Here is an 18,689-nt window from a genome sequence, read left to right on the forward strand (position 1 = left end):
GTTTGGTAGTGAACTTTCTTTCAATTTCATTGAAGAGTTGGAGGAGTATTTGTGTGAGTTCTGCTTTGAAAGCCTTGTAGAATTCCACTGTAAATCCATCTGGTCCTGGGCTTTTCTTAGATGGGAGGTCTCTTATTGCTGTTTCTATTTCGATGCTTGATATGGGACTGTTATGTTGGTTTAATTCATATTGGTTTAGTTTTGGCATGTCGATTTTTGCTAGGAAATTACCCATTTCTTTCATTTTCTCAAACTTATTAGTAAAGGTTTGAGAAGTATTCCCTTACAATGTTCAGAATCTTGGTTGTTTCTGTGGTGATGTTTCCATTTTCATCTCTGAGTTTGTTTATTTGGGTATCTTCTCTTCTTTTTCTGGTAAGATTTGCTAAAGGTCTGTTAATTTTTTCGAAGAACCAACTCTGTTTTGTTGATTCTGTGTTTATTTTGGATTCTAATTCATTTAATTGTTTCAATTTTAATTATTTCTTTGCATCGACTGGATTGGGGTTTAGCTTTTTCAAGAAGGTTCAGATGTCTCATTAAATTGTTAGTTTCAGATCTCTCCACTTCGTTGATGTAGGAACTCAGAGCTATAAACTTGCCTTTGAGTACTGCCTTGGCTGTGTCCCAGAGGAGCTGGTAATTTGTGTGTTCATTTTTGTTGAATATCATGAACATTTGAATTTCCTTTCTATCTCTTCCATGACTCACTGGTGGCTCAACAGTGTGTTGTTCCGCCTCCATGTGACCAGGACTTTCTTTGGTGGCTTTTGGTGTTTAGTTCTAATTTTATTCCCTTGTGGTGTGCGAGAATGCAGGACATAACTTCAATAACTTCTGAATCTGGACAATTTGCTTTGTGACCTAAAATGTGCTCTATTTTGGAAAATGTTCTGTGTGCTGCTGAGAATAACGTGTATTCTGATGCTGCTGGGTGAAATATTCGGTAGATGTCTGTTAAATCCAGTTGATCTATGCAGTTGTTTAGATCTGCCGTTTCTCTGTTGAGTTTTTGCCGAGTTGATCTATTTAGTGGGGATAGTGGTGTGTTAAAGTTCCCAACAATTAACGTCTTTGGATATATGTGAGATTTGAGGGAAAGTAGTGTTTCTTAGATAAACTTGGGTGCTCCGTTGTTTGGTAAATAGATGGTTAGAATTGTAATATCCTCCTGAAGGAGAGATCCCTTAATTAGTATGTAGCGACCTTCTTTATCTCCTCACTAATTTTACTTTGAAGTCTATTTTATCTGATATTAGGTTTGCAATTCCCGCCTGTTTATGGGGGCCGTTTGCTTGGTAGATTTTTTTCCAGCCTTTCACTTTCAGAATGTTTGGTTTTATGGGCAAGGTGTGGCTCTTGTAGGCAGCAGATAGAAAGATCTTTCTTTTTATCCAACTAGACAGTCTATGTTGCTCAGCCTGTATTTATTTAAAATATCTTTGTAGAACTTTTATATTTTGGTAAAGTCCAATTTATTATTTGCCTTTATGAATCAAATATTTGCTTTTGTACCTAAAAATCATCACTAAACACGGGGTCAAATTTTATGATTTTATAAATTTTATAATTATGTTTTTCACATTCAAATATTTATAATGGTTTTTGAATGAGATGGGAGAGATGTATCAAAGTGCATTTATATTTGTTTTTTCCCCTTATGAAGATCTCATTGAAGATCTCATTGAATTTCCTTTGTACCTTTGTGAAAAATCAATGGGCAGTTTTTATGTGCAGTATATTTTGCCTTGATACACTGGTGAAAGCTTACAATATGATGTCATAAAGAAGTGATAAGACAGAACATCCTTATTCCAGAATTCATAAAGCATTCATTATATCCCTACTATGTATTAAGATGTAAGAAAATAGTAGGTTTCTTATATATACCCCTCACTAAGCTAAGGAAGTTCTCTTCTGTTCCTGATTTGGAGATTTTTGATAATGAGGATACCACTAGCATAGAACAAACAATGCCTAATGTTTGTGAAGCCTCATGTTTTCATCTTTCCTCTTCCTGTTGCTTCTCTCCTTTAGTCTGAACTAGTCTTTAAGCTATTATGAGTACTATAAATGTTTTTATATATTGACATTTTAGTATTAATTATCAATGATAATAGACAATTGTGAAACAGGATGAGGACTACCAAATGGAAAGAAAACCCCAAAACAGCTTTAACTGAAACCATTACTGTGACTTTATTACAATAGTACAAACAATATCTTAGTGTATACAATCATATCACAATTGCTCAACTATATACAAATAAGTATTTATACAAGTCTACATTAACAAAAAGCAACTAATGACCCCTCCAAATCACATTATTAACAGTTTCTTTCCTAAAAGTCATGGCCAATAACAAAAAAATTCACAGTTACTCTGCAAATATTTTAAAGATACAGGATTCATATTGCACATAATAGAAACCTTCACAAGCAGATTTACATATTTTAATCTAGTTTACACAAAATTTACATTATCATGCAATACTTCACTTGTACACAGGTTGGTAGAAATAAAATAAACAGGCTAACTTTTAATGTAATGGCCACAATATTAGAATTATTTAAAAGTCGTATTTAAAATTTTACTTAAAAATAGCACTCCCATGTAATAAGAGTTAACTGATACAGTTTGCTCATAGATCAAGTTACTTTCTAATGTTCTTCTTTGTCCTTTCCTTTCTTTTCTTTTTCATCCTGTAGTGCAGTACCAAGCTTTTTGATTAGGACAGACAAAACCTTGTCCAGTGGGTCCATGACACCTCTCTGAAGCCATTTAGGAATAGTAGTCCTGGCATGATGAAAGCCCAACTTTTGAAGAATATAATCAACACCTACTGGATCAATCTTTCTTCCAGTCCAAGAAATCAATCTAAAAAATAATGATATAGTTACTAAAGGATTATAAGGTTCTAGCATGCTCCTGAGGGTGAGTTAAGAACATCCTTGAGCTCCTCAAGGCATTCGGTAATAATATTTCAGTGCATTTGAACAATTGGGCCTATAGTTCCTGTGTTTATTAAGTAGCAACAATAATGTATGTGTGATGGTAAGTATCCATGAGGTCCTTCATGTAGCAGAAGTATGGATGAACTTTCAATTTGATCCATTTATTTTAGGCATGTTACATGGACATCTAAACATTTACAACTATGTCTTGTTAAAAGATTTTACAAGCATGCAGCATAATAGGGGGGTTAAAGGACTAAAACTCACTATTTGAAGGCAGGACCATTCATTCTCTCCCTTTTGCTTATATTTCCTTCCACATGGAGGTATGTTAATAAAACAATCCCTGGTCTCTCTCTGTTCCTGTATTAGGGATTTCTCTGACTAGCAAATTTAGTTTCTCTTAGGAGTCACTCATTTGTGTCTATTCCTCCCCTAAACAAGTTAGCTAGAGGCATTGAGTGCTATTTTTGGGTAGGTGAGTACCCAAAGATAATGATTGTACACTCTAGTGAACCCTGCCCCTTGAGTTCTGTATTGCTATGGCCCTATAGCCAAGTCCAAATCCAGACTTTGTAGTAGCAAGCTACCACTGCCACACATCCAAGTGACAGCAGTACTAAAATAATGGCCCTTTTTCATTGCCCACTGCTGCTTTCACACTAAGTTGGTACTGAATTGAAGGAGTAGGTTTTAAGCACAGATTATATATAAGGATTATAATTCAATTAATGAATTCAATTAATGAATTCATTTAACCAGTTTAACCTCTTAAGGAAAGTTAAATTGAATTTTCAGAAGTTTTTCATGAGGCATGTGAGGCAGAGGGGATAAGGAGTCTCTTGACCTAGATCTTTTAACCTATTATACAATAAAGCTGAGGTTAGCACCAGAGCTATGAATCACTACCATTATACAATATTCCTCACCTGTTCATGTTTGCTAAAAAAGTAATATGCTAACAAAGGTAACTTGTAGCCAAGTTAAATATGCATTCAAAGATAGTTAATTTCATAATTATTTTATTTCCAAACATAAAAATGTACTTCCCGCCGGGCGCTGGTGGCTCACGCCTGTAATCCTAGCTACTCAGGAGGCTGAGATCTGAGGATGTGAGACTCCTATCTCCAATAAACCACCAGAAAACCGGAAGTGGCGCTGTGGCTCAAGTGGTAGAGCGCTAGCCTTGAGCTGAAGAGCTGAGGGACAGCGCCCAGGCCCAGAGTTCAAGCCCCACGACTGACAAAAAAAAAAAAATGTACTTCCCAAGCCGGGCGCTGGTGGCTCACACCTGTAATCCTAGCAACTCAGGTGGTGGAGATCTGAGGATCATGGTTCAAAGCCAGCCTAGGCAGGAAAGTCTGTGAGACTCTTGTTTTTTTTTTCCCCTGGGTCATGGGGCTTGAACTCTGGGCCTGGGCGCTGTCCCTCAGTTCTTCAGCTCATGGCTAGGGCACTAGCACTTGAGCCACAGCACCACTTCCAGCCTTTTCTGCTTATGTGGTGCTGAGGAATCGAACCCAGGGCCTCATGCATGCAAGGCAAGCACTCTACCACTGAGCCACCTTCCCAGCCCATCTGTGAGACTCTTATCTCCAATAAACCATTAGAAAACTGGAAGTGGTGCTGTGGATTAAGTGGAAGAGCACTCGCCTTGAGCTGAAGAGCGAAGAGACCCAGAGTTCAAGCCCCACAACCAACAACAACAACAACAACAAATGTACTTCCCAAATAGTTTTCTGTGTTAGGACTTTTCCAAACTTCAGTGCTGAAGTAATAACTCTTAATAAACTCTTTGGTAAGTGACAGAATGTCATATCGTAGACTCTACCTAATTGTTGATTTAGTTAACATAAATTTTTAAAAATTACTAACACAGAAAGTCCTCTCTGCTTTATAGTAGTCCTTTCTATAAGGGATTTTTATTTTTACATTTTGTAGTACAAATATCTGAATAATAATAAAATCTGTAACATTTTGTACAATTTTATGTTTAGGTATCATGGATTTTTCTGGATAATAGTCTAGGATCCATACAGTCATAATTTGATTAACAAAGCAAATGAGGGAGAGAAAAGGGAAAAAGAGAGGAAGGCCATGAGTACTAATCACAAGTGTGAATGCACAAAGCAAGTACCACTAAAGTGTGGCACCCGTTCTAATTAAAGTTACAAAATACTTTTGAAATTTTGATAAGAAAAATGTAATTGGGATTGTGACTATAGAAAAACATGCCTCAGTAAAGGAACCTGTACCCAAAAGCATTAAATACAATATTTTAGTATGGTTTAATATTGTGTAGTATGCACACAGAAGGACACAGTGATGTTGTGCATTCTGTCACATTGTCAAATTTTAATGGTTTCTTAAGGATGATGTATGACTTCCACTTCATTTTTCTTTACTATAGTTACTAGTAACATCTAAATTAATAACCTGCTAAAATAAAAAAACAATAGCAATAGTGGAAGGAGAATTATATTTTGGTGACTAAGGGACAGAATGTCATGTAGTAGAAAGGTAATCAGTGATGAGGTATTCTGTTATTTGTACTTTTTTTCCACCGAATTTATCAAAACAGATGTAGAAATAGCATTTGGGCTAAAGAGGTTACAAGTGACTACATGCTAAATATAGCCAAATTTAACCTGCATTATTTGTTTTTTTTCTGAGTATTCCTTTTGGATATGGGTACAACATGTCTATCTGTCACTTACCGAAGAGTAGGTTCTAGATGCCATGTGTTGCACATAAAATCTCTCCAATCCACAGTGGTATAGGTGATGCTATCTTCTCTGTCTCTGTCAGAGGAGTTATCATCATGTAGAATAATTGGACTTTTCTGTCCTGGTCGAGTAGATAGAATCCGAGGTGGAAAAATGGCTATAATAAAAAAGATATATTAGAAATCCATACCATAAGTCTGTTTTAAACCACTATAGGAACAGAATGATTGGCTATATCTCTCATTCTGTTACTTCATTAAAGCCAAAAAAAAACAACTCTCAAAACCATTTTATGACAGTTTAAGAGATTTATGTTTTAGAAGTACACAGAGGCGTTAGTAGTGCTTGCTTAGTATCCATGAGATCCCAGGGTTCAATTCCTCATTACCACAGTAAAAAAAAAGTTTTACATATAATCTGAGAGACAGTTTCAAATATAGAGAGAATAGAAAGGAAACTAGAATCTTCCCGTTTATACAGTAATTGTTTTTCTGTACATTAAATGTTATGGCAGTGGGAAAACAAAGGATTACAGGTGATTGGTATAGTTTGATGCTTAGGGAGCGATCCATAATACATGGGACTACCTATGACATGATTTCAGTTTTTTACCGGAAGCCTCAACTACAGTCTGATATATCTTTTCAGCATCATCATTTTATTCTTTAGAAAGTGTAAAGTTTTGGCACTGCTCTCCTGAATCTTAATAAAAAAGCAATTCAGTCTATATTATATACCACCTCTTAATTCTTTCAAGGTTTTTGGTTAGTCTTTATTCTTTAAGTATTTGCAAGACAAATATTATGTTTTTCATCACAGAAAATGATATAGTATTACAGCACTGCTGAACAAATTACATATTTCCAAACTACTTTATGTATGTTATGTGTGTGCACATGTGCATGCGCGCGTACACATGTACTAGTTCTGAGGCTTGAACTCAGGGCCTGGGTGCTGTCCTTGAGCTTTTGTGCTTAAGGCTAGTGCTCTACCACTTGAGCCACAACTCCACTTCTGGCTTTATTTAGTGTTTAACTGGAAACTAATAAAGTCTCACTTCCTTGCCTAGGCTTGCTTTGAACCGCAGTCTTCAGATCTCAGCCTCCTGAGTAGTTAGAATTGCAGGTATGAGCCACCAGTGCCCAGCATCCCACCCAGTGGCTCCCACCTGTAATCCAAGCTACTCAGGAGGCTGAGCTCGGAGAATGGCCATTCAAATCAGCAGGGACAGGAAAATCCATGAGATCTTATTTCTAAATAACCACCAGAAAACTGGAAGTGGTATTGTGGCTCAAAGTGGTAGAGCACTACTAGCCTTGAGCAAAAGATCTCAAGGACAGCACCCAGGCCCTTGAGTTCAAGCCCCATGATTGGGGTGGGGGATGAGGGAGAAGGAATCCTAGCTGTTGTTTTATTATTTATCTTCATATACATGTAACTAAATATATAAGTAACAATTATACAATAAGTGTCGAATAAATGACTATATATTTTGGAAAGCAGCTTATATAATTACATTCCAAACCGCTTCATTCTTTTAAACAGCTACAGCATATTATATATGACCAGTTTCAAATAGATATTAGGGTTACTGTATGTTTCTTAGCAAAAGAGTGATCCAATATTAGCTAGCTCATCAAAACACTACTGTGGTCTAAATAATTTTTTTTTTTTTATAAAAACAGAATGTTCTCTATCTTCATTCCAAACAGATTTATCTCATTCATTTCAGTTTTTCCAATTATGTAACTTATGCAACTATTACATAGTTGCTTCTATTGTCATTTTACTGAAGTTTGCGGTATTTTCTAACAATTTCCTGGAACTTGACAAAAAGACATGTTCTAACTGAAGATGTAACATAATGCATGTCATTACTCAGCAGCACATATGGTTAGACAAAGAGTGCCGTGTATCTAGTGGATACTCAGAAGTCTAGTAACACTATTTATTGGCTGGTGTTTGCCACTACAGCTTAAGATTCATGGAAACAGCACTAACAACTGCCTTTTTTGCAGCTTGAAACATTACTAAAATGCAACCCACCTTTTTCTTTTTCTTTAAGATAAGCCGACACTAAATCATGGAGGAACATAATGAGTTCAGCATCCATGGTCACACAGATGTGGTCAGTGAACTCTGTTACCACACTACATTCTACCTTTGGCTTCAAGTTGGCATCTGAAACAATTAATAAAGACATAATTCCACATAAATGCTTTTACTTACAAAGACAAGGAAATACTTCCCATATGCTATTTATAGAATGATTAAGCCATTAATCACTGGATGCCATTTGTTCCTCCTTTGCCCAGTAAATGAATTCTAATTCTTCTTTTATTTGGGAGGAAAATGCACTAACAGTCTAACTTTCCAGAGGACATACACCTTGTAAGAAAATCTGCCAATATGACTTTCAAAATTAACTTGATTAACTATGCCAAAATAACCTGTCGGGGAAAACAGAAGTAGTCTGAAATTTCTGTAGAATTATCTACGTAACTTTACGAAACTAAAGATTTGTTTTTCCACATACCTTGTAATGAAGGTTCTTGTGGTTCTTGAACATGAATGGACTTGAAATCCAGCTGCATCCTTGGTAAAGCAAAGATAGTCTCTGTTTCATGGTTATAGCTAGAGCCTCCTCGGAATCCACTCAATAAACTAGAATTCTTCACAGTTGTACTGTTCTCAGTGTTGTTGGCATCAACATTACGAAGTAAATTGAGCTCTACACAAACAAAGACAGAATCAACCCAGTAGTCATGGATACACTGTTGGCTTTCAGAGCAGTATAGTAAACTGAGCTTTCATCATTTCCAAAGGTGGAGAATGTATGTGTGTGTGTGTGTGTGTGTGTGTGTGTGTGTGTGTGCGTGCGCGCGTGTGCACATGCCCCCAAGTGCCAGTCCCAAAACTTTAACCTCAAGGCCTGAGGTTCTCCTACTTAAGCCTAGTTCTACTTCTTGCTTTTTTTTGTGGTCAACTGGTGATAAGATTGTCATGTACTTTTCCTTCCCAGGCTGGCTTTGAACTGTTTTCCTCAGATATCAATATACTAAGAAGTAGCTAGGATTATAGGCATGAGCCAGTGCCCAGCTAGAATCACACTTTTAAAAATAAAGCTATACATACACAAGTGTGTATTGCTGTTATCAAGACTATAACTTTATAATGTGATTTTGGATAAACCCCAAGAGTACTGTTTTTTCCTCCAATTTTAGAGTTGACACTATTCTCAACTAAAAGCATGTCTAAACTTGAGTTTCATTAAACCTGAAGGTCTCCATAGCCTAACACTTTCCTCTTGTAGAACTTGGGGTTAAATATGATAATGGCTCCTGAAACTAGATATAAGTCCTAATTTTTCCAGCATTTGTGCTATAACATTTTAGCTGTCTTCTAAAGATGGATGGTTTTCTAGATATACAAATAGCAATAGATTATGTAATAATTCTAGAATACCCCAGTTAAAAAGAATGCCTATCTCTAAAATCCCTATCTTAGTAGACTCTGGAAAATGAATGAAACCTTCCAATTTATCCTTTTTTTCCTTAAGTATTTTCCTAAGTCTCTGATCCCTTAGGATAGAGGACTCCATGGTAGCTATTCTCCATGGGTTCAAATCATTTACATTTTTCATTTTGAAAGGAAGTAAAAAACTCATCAGCAATCTTTGATCTTATAACCTGATAGATTACTTAGTTTATGACTTGACATATTAGTTTTTTATGAATGTACAGAACTTAAAAGTCTGTGGTAATGTTATTTAGTATATAATTTCCCAAACCTCCAATTATTTAAGTAAAAAAATCTCTCTAGTAAAAGCTTCCAAAATATTTCTAAAAACATTTTCTAGTATAACAAACTCATAATTATTTTAAAACAATTGTATGTTCAATTATATTTAAAATCATTTGAGTTTATGAAATGATACACTACCAGGATGATGAAATCATGTAGTCAGTAATCACTACTGTGTCAAGATGGGATTAATAAACTAAAAAGAATGAGAAATAAAAGGAAAGCTATGTAAAGACCCAGGAAAACTATCTTCACTTAAATTATAAACACATCAAATAATTCAAAATGGAAAAATTCAACAGATCAAATTTTAACCTTCATTCCTGGTGGCAGTAACGTAATTGAACCATTCTTTCACGCTTGCTACTCCATGGGGTGGGTTTTCATGGCGACGCCGTGTTATCTTGGTTATCGTTGCCATAGGACTTTCCAGAGCACCGCATGGTTTGGTAACCATGGTATTATGACCCAGATGAAAATCCAGTGTTTGTACAATATATGTAGAGTGATCATTGGAACCTAGAACAAAAGAAACATGGTTTTTAAAGTGGAAAACTATGTTTACATAGTTGTTGCCCCACAGCAGCACCTTTAGCTAAATTACACACAAGATAAAGAAGACTATTCAAGTGAAAAAGGAAAAACACAAAGAATTTTTTTTAGTTGTTTGGCTTTTATCACCAGTAGGATGAAATGTGTCAACCATTTTTTTCTTCTATCTTTATTAAGAAACCACTGAGCCTGCCAAGCACAGTGGTTCATGCCTCTAATCCTAGCACAGGAGGCTCAAGTTAGGGGAATTATAAATTCAAGACCAGGATAAATAGACTACATAGAGTTCCAGGCCAGGATGATCTAGCCCAGGGTCACAAAAAACAAAACAATGAAAGGAACCACTAAGTGGAAAAATAAAGCATAAAGTTTTTACTGTTGCCCATAAAGGAAAAAAATACAGCCTTATCAACATGTTTTACTGGCAAAGAATTTCCTAACAATACCATTTCCTTCATGCTTTTATAAGAAGTGCTTATTAAACACCTATTACCATGATGGCATCAGCTATAGCAGCACAAGATTTAATTAAGAAATAGTCCATAAAATGTCAAGTTTAGAAATATATTTGACACTTTTTTTGTGTCATGTTCCAGATTTAATAGATACTGCCTCACTGAATGTGAATTCCTTGCTATCAAAGGATCTATGTCCAAAATTCTCCAGTAAAACATGAAAAAGATTTGGGAAAAGAAAATTATCATTTATAACCATATCAGAAGATAGGAAAATGAAAGCTGAAAATGTATCAATTTACCATCTTCCCAGATTTTCTGAGCTTCAGTCCAAAAGGCAATATTTGGTTCTTCTAAATGAAAAAGGGCCCAGGATTTTGAACGGAAATTTGGACCATGAAAACAAGCTAGTGTCATGTGATTTCCATGTAAGCTCATTGATCCTCCAAATTGCATTCCATCCTCTGGTAGTGGAATCTGAAATAAGGATATGTGGCATCCTGACACCACTTTCAACACTCCAGGCCAGTGTCGGTGATGAGCTGCATCGAGTACTGCAAGAAAACCAGAAAACGTGTCCTCAATTGCCCCAGAACATCATGGGGGATGGCAGCAAGTGGATGCTTTCTACACTTGAAAGTGACTCAGGTAATGGATGAAAATAATATGTAGTGCACGCTAACATTAAACAGAGACAAGGTGGAGTTAAGAATCCTCTTACCTTTCTAATATTTACAACTATCAATTTATAGTCTGATTTACAAAGTACTTGCATGAAATTTTATATTCCCATATAGCAATAATTATAAGCTAGGCATTTCATCTTCATTCTTTGCAAAAAAAACAGAAGTGATTTTTTTTTTCATACACTTTTTACTTTTCTATACCCTTGATGCTCAAACTGAGGGGAAAGGACCAGCAACATTAGCAACCTGCAATCTTGGTAGAAATGCAGATTTTTTTAAAAAAAGTGTATCCCATACCTATTGTATCAGATCTGTATTTTAAAAAGATTTTCTAGTTGTGTCAAATGCACATTCACGTTTGAGATACACTAATTAAACAATTTAGCTGGGTGCAGAAGGCTCACACCCATTATCTTGGCTATGGAGGAGGATGAGAACTGGAGGATTGTTGTTTGAGGACATCCTAAGCAGAAATAGTCTCTGAGATTCCATCTCCAAAATAACCAGTAAAATGGGGGCTGGTAGTGAGGCTTACATGGAAGCGTGTCAACTAAGCAAGCAAGTCCAATGAGCTAATACCACAAAAGAAAAAAAATTGACACCTTTTCTATTTATTCTAGAACATCTCTTTTGCATGTTTCCCACACTTCTCATCTGATATCCAACTAATCTGGCATGTTTAATATAAAACCACTTCCATTTTCCTAATACTTTAATTATTCATAAGACAAAAACATTTTTTAAGAAACTAAGCCAAGCATTTTGCAAAATTCCCTTCAATTTGTATAGGCCTGATATCAACACTGTTGATAGGAAATACAGGAACTAAAACAACAAAATTAATACCATAAGGAATCTATGGCAAGCTTCCCCCCAAAAATTCTATGCAAATTAAGAGAAAGGAAAGGAAACTAAGATTTAAACTGATCTTGAATTTGATATACTGGATTGAATAAGCCAGATGTAAAGGGTATTTTTTAGGATAGTTAGGAAAATTTGTACATGGAGAGCCAGAGAAGGTAATTGATAAAATGGGAAGTTAAGAGATTATTGTCAGTTGCCGGTGGCTCATGCCTGTAATCCTAGCTACTCAGGAGGCTGAGATCTGAGGATTGCGGTTCAAAGCCAGCCCGGGCAAGAAAGGCCATGAAACTCTTATCTCCAATAAACCACCAGAAAACCGGAAGTGGTGCTGTAGCTCAAGTGGTAGAGTGCTAGTCTTGAGCTGAAGAGCTGAGGGACAGCGATCAGGCCCAGAGTTCAAGCCCCACGACCGACAAAAAGAAAAAAAAAAGATTATTGTCTAGAATGTTACAGAGGAGTTAAAAGGATATTCTGATTTTAAAAGTAGATCAAGATACAGACAGACACTTGGAAAACTATCTGGAATTAAATGCTCTAAGGTGATTATAGTGATTTTTTAGTAGGATGGCCACTTTCCTTTTTCTCTTCCCTTTCTTTTCCCTTCCCTTCCTTGTCTCCTCTTCTCTTCTCCCCTACCCCCAGCCTATTTATTCATTTATTTTAAATTAAGGTGGTTTTGCTATACAGCATATAGCCCAGGCTGCCTCAGCTTCCTGAGTGCTAAAATTTAGAGGCATGTCCACCACACTCAACTGGAATGTGGTGTTCTTATTTCTAGTTTGTCTTTTCTAGTTTTCAATGATTTCTATGATAAAAAAATGAAAGAGATACCTTTATTCTGACTATTCCTCGCTACTTTTACTACGGTCATCTAGTGAAAAGTATTATGTCTTGCCTACACTCATGCAATGGACTCCTCACAGTGGCAACTGAAAATGTTGTTGCAATGGAAAAGTACTGCAGTAGTTTCCTTCTCAAGAGACTAGAGTCTGCCTCTCCATATAGTAGCTAGAGGGGTGCTTTAAAGACAGGTAAATAAAAATAATATCAAATATGTTGAATACTCCAACAGTTTCTTGAGATATTAGCAATCTGGTCTTTGAATTCATAGCCTTTATTTTCCTCATCACTTTTTTTGCTGTGGCCACAGTGGCTACTTTAATGGGTCTTAATTAAGCTACATTGGTTCCTACATAGAAGCTCTAGACCCTCTATGGTTCCCTATTCCCAGTATCTTTCCCTACATTTTATCTTGGTTCTTTCACTCATTCACATTTCTATGTCACTTCATACATGGTTTCCCTGATCACTCTAATATAGCTCTCCTTCCCCATTATCACTATGTCCCTCCTTTGCTTTCTTCTTTAATTAGAACTTCATTCTACCCTGAATTATCTTATATATTGAATTACAAAATTATGGTCTGTTACTTTTCCATTAGAACGTATACTTCCTGAGGGTAGGGACTGTCTACCACTAGACCTCTTATACCTACAACTGTATCTAAACATATTGTTATTACCAATACTAAATGAAAATATAATCTGTCTAGTGTCATATTGCTAACAAACCATGCTCAATTGTTCTGGCTCTGTAGTCCATGCTTAAAGCAGTACATGGCATGCCATAATAATCTGTACTGAAGAGCATGGGACAGATATGGCTGCAGATGGATTGTTGCAAGAGGAGGAAACATAAATGATCACGCTCCAGATGGCCTCTAACCGCAGGGGGGAAATCATCCTCCACTGAATAATGGAAAGAGCTGATATCTTATAAGAATATAACATATACAGTAAAAGCTGAGGCATATATAAAAACTTCATTCTATTCTTACATTGCTCTTGTGAACTTTTCTCTAGGTTGTTAGTCATTGTCTTTGGTGGAAGATAAGGAACTGGTCCCCAGGTAGACAGAGCTCGTTTGCTTGTGTCAAACTGTTGTGTGAAGAATTCCTGGAGCTTCATTCCTATTTTTATTAGGTCAGGTGTAGTTGATCTTGATATCATTACTTGGAAAATATCCCACTTTAGATCTCCATGGACAAAAATCTCACTAAAACATAGAACAGAAGTTTTTATTATATTGAAGAAAAAGAAAACTTTCTTCCCCACCCAGCTTTTTCATTTGTATTTGCTATATAATATAAACTCTTCTTTTTTTCCCCCACTGAATGTTAAATGATGTGTGAATAGGAGTCATGTAGAATGTTCAGAAGGTTGTAGCTTAAAAATACCTTTTGTCAGTCATGCTTGAATCCAGTGCATTATACAGGTTTACTTTCCACTCATCCTGAAGCTTCAGATCAGCATTACTGAAGATGCCCATGAGGATACTTGAGCCCATGTAATCAACACGTGCTTCAGTAGAACCCATGGTTATCTGAATTTTGTGGCTGGGTTGCTGATTTGGATGTTCAGAAATATGAGCTAAAGTAGAAACAATAATTACTTTCCATAGAAATGCCTATAGGAAGGACTCATCAAAATCAGTTTTCAAAAACATCTTAATGTAACATTTGAGGATCTGCTACATGAGTTGTAAACCAAAGTTCCACATACCGACCATCTCCAACGCATTGACATCTATGGTCCCTCCAACTACTCCTCCTTTGGAATCTAACTGTGATCTTCCCAAACCAACAGACATGCTGATCTCTCGATCGCGATTACTTCCTACTGACAGACGGCCTTGGCTCTTCAATCCACTAGTTGTCCAACTAAAAAAAAAGGAAAAGGAATTATCAGGTATATTGTTTCCCATGTTGTGAATACATTCTTTCAATAAAAGGTCACATCTGATATTCTGTCACTTAAGCTCTTGAGCTCAAATGGCCCTCTTCAGTATCCCAAGTGCTGGGACTGTACACATGCATGTGCCCAGCTCAATATTTCTTATATAATTTTTTAGATGTGTGAATATTAACACGAATGGAGAAGCTTTCTTCTGAGGTAGAAAATTATTTCTTTTATTTATGATTTTTCTCTTTTTAGAACACATTTTATGCTCTTTGTATTAGAGTATTGTCCTTACAATTAAGCCCTTTTCAGAATTAAAAACAATCTATTATCTTTTACCAATATTTTTGACTGTCTCAAATATTTTTATCCTTAGAAAGTATTTTGAGCTGCTCTGCTATAATGTAAGAAAAATTACAAATATTAAAAGCATAGTTTCTTTTTGTTAGAATAGCTTACGTTGTATTTCCCATTACATTACTCATATTCATTTGAACATTTAGTTGCTTCAAGTTGATAGCAAACACTACAAGTGTTTCCCAGGGAGTTCCTTGTTGGCTTGCTGCTTTGTTTGACTTGTTGACAGGAGTTGATGTTTTTGAAATTGAATCTAAAGACAGGAAAATCAAATAAACATTTATTCACATAGATGCCAAGCTTATTACAAAGCAAAAACAACCCTCTTTCTCTAATCTGAAAGGTAAAAATAAAGAAGAACCTAATGTTGTGTAAGAACCCAATGTTTAATATAGTTGTCATACAGCCTCTAAAATAATAACTATTGAATAAAACGCCTAGTAAGTGGTGCAGCCTTGCTTCTTGAGAAACTTGGAAAATTCTGTGTGGCCTCATTTTCTGTGAGGAAATTTTGTTGTGCATGGGTGGGATAATAGTAACACAAGTAATTCTTCACCTTAGGTCTTCTTTAATCACAGTGTCAAGTGAACAAGGCAAGGCCCAATTTTGCAATGCAATGTTACTAGGGTGTCTGTACTCCAGTGTACTCAGTATGCAAATGAACTCTATATTTACACATTATACTTAGAACTCTGTCTCCTGACAAAAACCATAGGATTCATTCTAATACATTTCAGACACAAGGTGAAACCTTTCACCTAAGTGTTCAAAAAGTATATTGATTAGATGAAGAAATTAAAATGAATGAATAAAAGTTAACTTTTTCACTATCAAGATACCTAGTTCATAACACTGTAGGTTTATTTCTGAAAGTAACCGTGATTCATAGGCATACAGACAAATTATAATTCTTCTTTCCATCCCTTTGCAAAGCTACTAGCCATCTTTTAATTTCTTCTACTGGCAGTACTTTGAAGTATTTATTGGTTATTGTTTCTGTTTTGCCCCTTAATTTATCATAGAGAAAACTTTGCCTGTGCATCTCCCTACAACTGAGGTATAGAAAGAACTCTTAGAGCAACTAAGGTTTATTATCTTGGGGACACTGGAGGGTTACTAATAACCAAGAGTGCTTGTTACCTCTTCGAGGAACTGAAGAATCAGACACACTCCTTGATCTTACAGAGGCTGGGGACTTTAGGCTCTGGGCTGCTGTCCCTGGGGACATGGTGCTGTTTGTCACATGCTCATTGAATACATTAGGTGATTGAGGCATATGAGTGAAGGAGGCTGACTGACTTGGCTGCTCCCAGGTCCTGCAGTAAGCTTTCCTTGATGACTCAGGGGAAAGGTGCTGGCTAACCCCTTCAATGGAATCAGGTGTCCCTGGACCAGATGCTAGTACCATAGTAAAAAGAAAAAAAAAAGAATTAACAAGGCAAAATCATTGTATGATTAAACAGTTCATGTAGACAACATTTCTAATCATATTGCATAGTCCCTCTAGTTATCTACCTGGCAACTCTATGGTAGTTTCCAGTTTGCAAACATTCCAGTATTTAATTTTCACAAACACTGCATGAGAAGGCAAATCCTAGACCCAGTCCAAAGGTGTGACCTCAGGGCCTTGTGCTCTTGTTCATGCTTGGCTGACTTGCTCAACCATTATTGGTGCTCTACCACTTGAGCCAGGCCTTCAGCTCATCCTTCTGATGGTTCATTAGAGATAGGAGTGTCAAGGACTTTTCTGCCTAGGCTGGCTTTCAACTGTAATTCTAGGTCTTAGTCTCCTGGGTAACTAAAATTATAGGTGTGAGCCACTGGCACCCAGCCTAGGATCTCTAATTTTTTGCTGTTATCAGGATAACTGTAGTCTTCCTTCCACAACTCTCCCGTGAGCACAACAATATATAAAAACAAGATACTTTTATCAAATGAAGGCAACAATAGTAGCATGTCAACATTTTTTTTTCTGTGTTTAAATCATGGTTAAGTTGGATGGTTAAATTATATATTTGCACTTACAGTTTTTACAATGATTATGAAGTAATCATTATGGAATAAGATACCAGCTAGAATTTAATCTCCAAGAGGATGTTTGTCTGCGAGTTTCTGTGATAGATGCCCAGTGGTTGGCATACTAGAGAAATTCTAGACATTTTTTGGAATGAGTAAATGAATTACACAGTATACTTGTAAGCCAAAGTTTGTGTTCTCAATCGTGGATCTGAAACTATTAGTGGCACTGTGGCTAAGTGGTAGAGTGCTTGCCTTGAGTTCTAGAGCTGAGGGACAGTGCCCAGGCCCAGACTTCAAGCCCCATGACTGACAAAAAAAAAAAATGAAACTATTCAATCAAAATTAGAAGCAATCTAATTATAATTAAGTAACAAGCTTACTTGGCAAATTTATAGTTTGATCTCCAAGAAACAGACGTCTTGCAATACTTCTCCTGTACCAAGCTCTTGGAAATGCCAGAATTTCACTCAGTCGGCGCATATCATACTTAAAGGAGGCAGACCCTATATCACAAACAGCTGATACAGAAAAAAAAATTGTTAGAATTTAGAACAGATTTTATTTATTTATTTTTTTATTGTGAAAATACTGTACAGAGGGGTTACAATTACATGGGCAAGATAGTGAGTACACATTTCTTATCAAGGATTGTAGCTTCCTCCTCTGTTTACCTTTCCCATCCCTTCCCAGCTTCCCCCCTCCCCTCTATCCAATCCTCCTCCCCCCCCCAACCAAAGTTGTAAAGTTCCTTTTTGACATGACAACTTGTACTTCTCATTGTTGCAACGGGTCCACCTGTATCCTTATTTAAACGACTTGTTTTTCCCCTTCCCCTCCACAAATTATACTGACATCAAATACAGTGAAAGCAGGGGTTATACTGTGGGGGAGGGACATACAAAGCAACAAAGAAATAATCTTATAAATTCTTTAGAAACAAATGCATGAAAGAAAAAAAACATTTAAATACATATCTTAGGGTTCATTTTCCTAACATTACCTTATCTGACCTTTTCTGCTTGACTCATACATATACTAGATATTGCAAATAAGGGACCTATGTTTCTTTGGGCTTGGCTTACTTCACTTAATATAATTTTTTCCAAGTCTTTCCATTTCCTAACAAATGGGGCAATGTCATTCTTTCTGATGAAGGCATAGAATTCCATTGTGTATATATACCACATTTTCTTGATCCATTCATCTACTGAGGTGCATCTGGGTTGGTTCCATATCTTAGCTATGGGAAATAATGCTGCAATAAATATAGTTGTGCTGGTAGCTTTAGTGTGGTCTTGTTTGTAAAACTTTGGGTAAATGCCCAAAAGTGGGATTGCTGGGTCATAGAACAGATTTTTAAACCTTAGTATTTTTACGTGGTGGTGTAAGACAAATCATACAGCTGAATTACTGTTAAAATTCATGAAATATAAAAATAAGCTACATTTTATGCTTAAATAGTTATGCAGCCTTCTTTAAATGACAGTCTGCACTGTAAGAAGACTATGAGCTTCAATTCTTTGCGGTGAGGAC

The 18,689-nt window shown here is 36.3% G+C and overlaps 1 protein-coding gene across 4 annotated transcripts in view; it reads right to left on the bottom strand.

The window, feature by feature from the left end:
* Positions 1 to 2,174: 2,174 nt before the first annotated feature.
* Kiaa1109 (KIAA1109 ortholog) overlaps positions 2,175 to 18,689 on the bottom strand; it is a 150,657-nt gene continuing 134,142 nt past the window's right edge. For 3 of the 4 annotated variants that reach the window (XM_013022156.1, XM_013022155.1, XM_013022154.1), the window contains 12 exons: positions 17,537 to 17,674; positions 16,278 to 16,535; positions 15,240 to 15,390; positions 14,604 to 14,761; positions 14,279 to 14,471; positions 13,880 to 14,097; positions 10,795 to 11,046; positions 9,801 to 10,004; positions 8,218 to 8,412; positions 7,728 to 7,862; positions 5,673 to 5,838; positions 2,181 to 2,878 (listed from right to left, as the gene is read on the bottom strand). In XM_013022156.1, the coding sequence (XP_012877610.1) occupies positions 2,662 to 2,878; positions 5,673 to 5,838; positions 7,728 to 7,862; positions 8,218 to 8,412; positions 9,801 to 10,004; positions 10,795 to 11,046; positions 13,880 to 14,097; positions 14,279 to 14,471; positions 14,604 to 14,761; positions 15,240 to 15,390; positions 16,278 to 16,535; positions 17,537 to 17,674 (2,285 nt within the window). In that variant the 3' untranslated portion in view covers positions 2,181 to 2,661. Of the gene's footprint in view, positions 2,879 to 5,672; positions 5,839 to 7,727; positions 7,863 to 8,217; positions 8,413 to 9,800; positions 10,005 to 10,794; positions 11,047 to 13,879; positions 14,098 to 14,278; positions 14,472 to 14,603; positions 14,762 to 15,239; positions 15,391 to 16,277; positions 16,536 to 17,536; positions 17,675 to 18,689 lie in introns of all 4 variants that reach the window. The other variant, XM_013022153.1, reaches the window with a different exon arrangement.

This window comes from Dipodomys ordii, unplaced genomic scaffold (genome assembly GCF_000151885.1).
Source record: "Dipodomys ordii isolate 6190 unplaced genomic scaffold, Dord_2.0 Scaffold60, whole genome shotgun sequence".
NCBI classification, from domain to species: Eukaryota; Metazoa; Chordata; class Mammalia; order Rodentia; family Heteromyidae; genus Dipodomys; species Dipodomys ordii.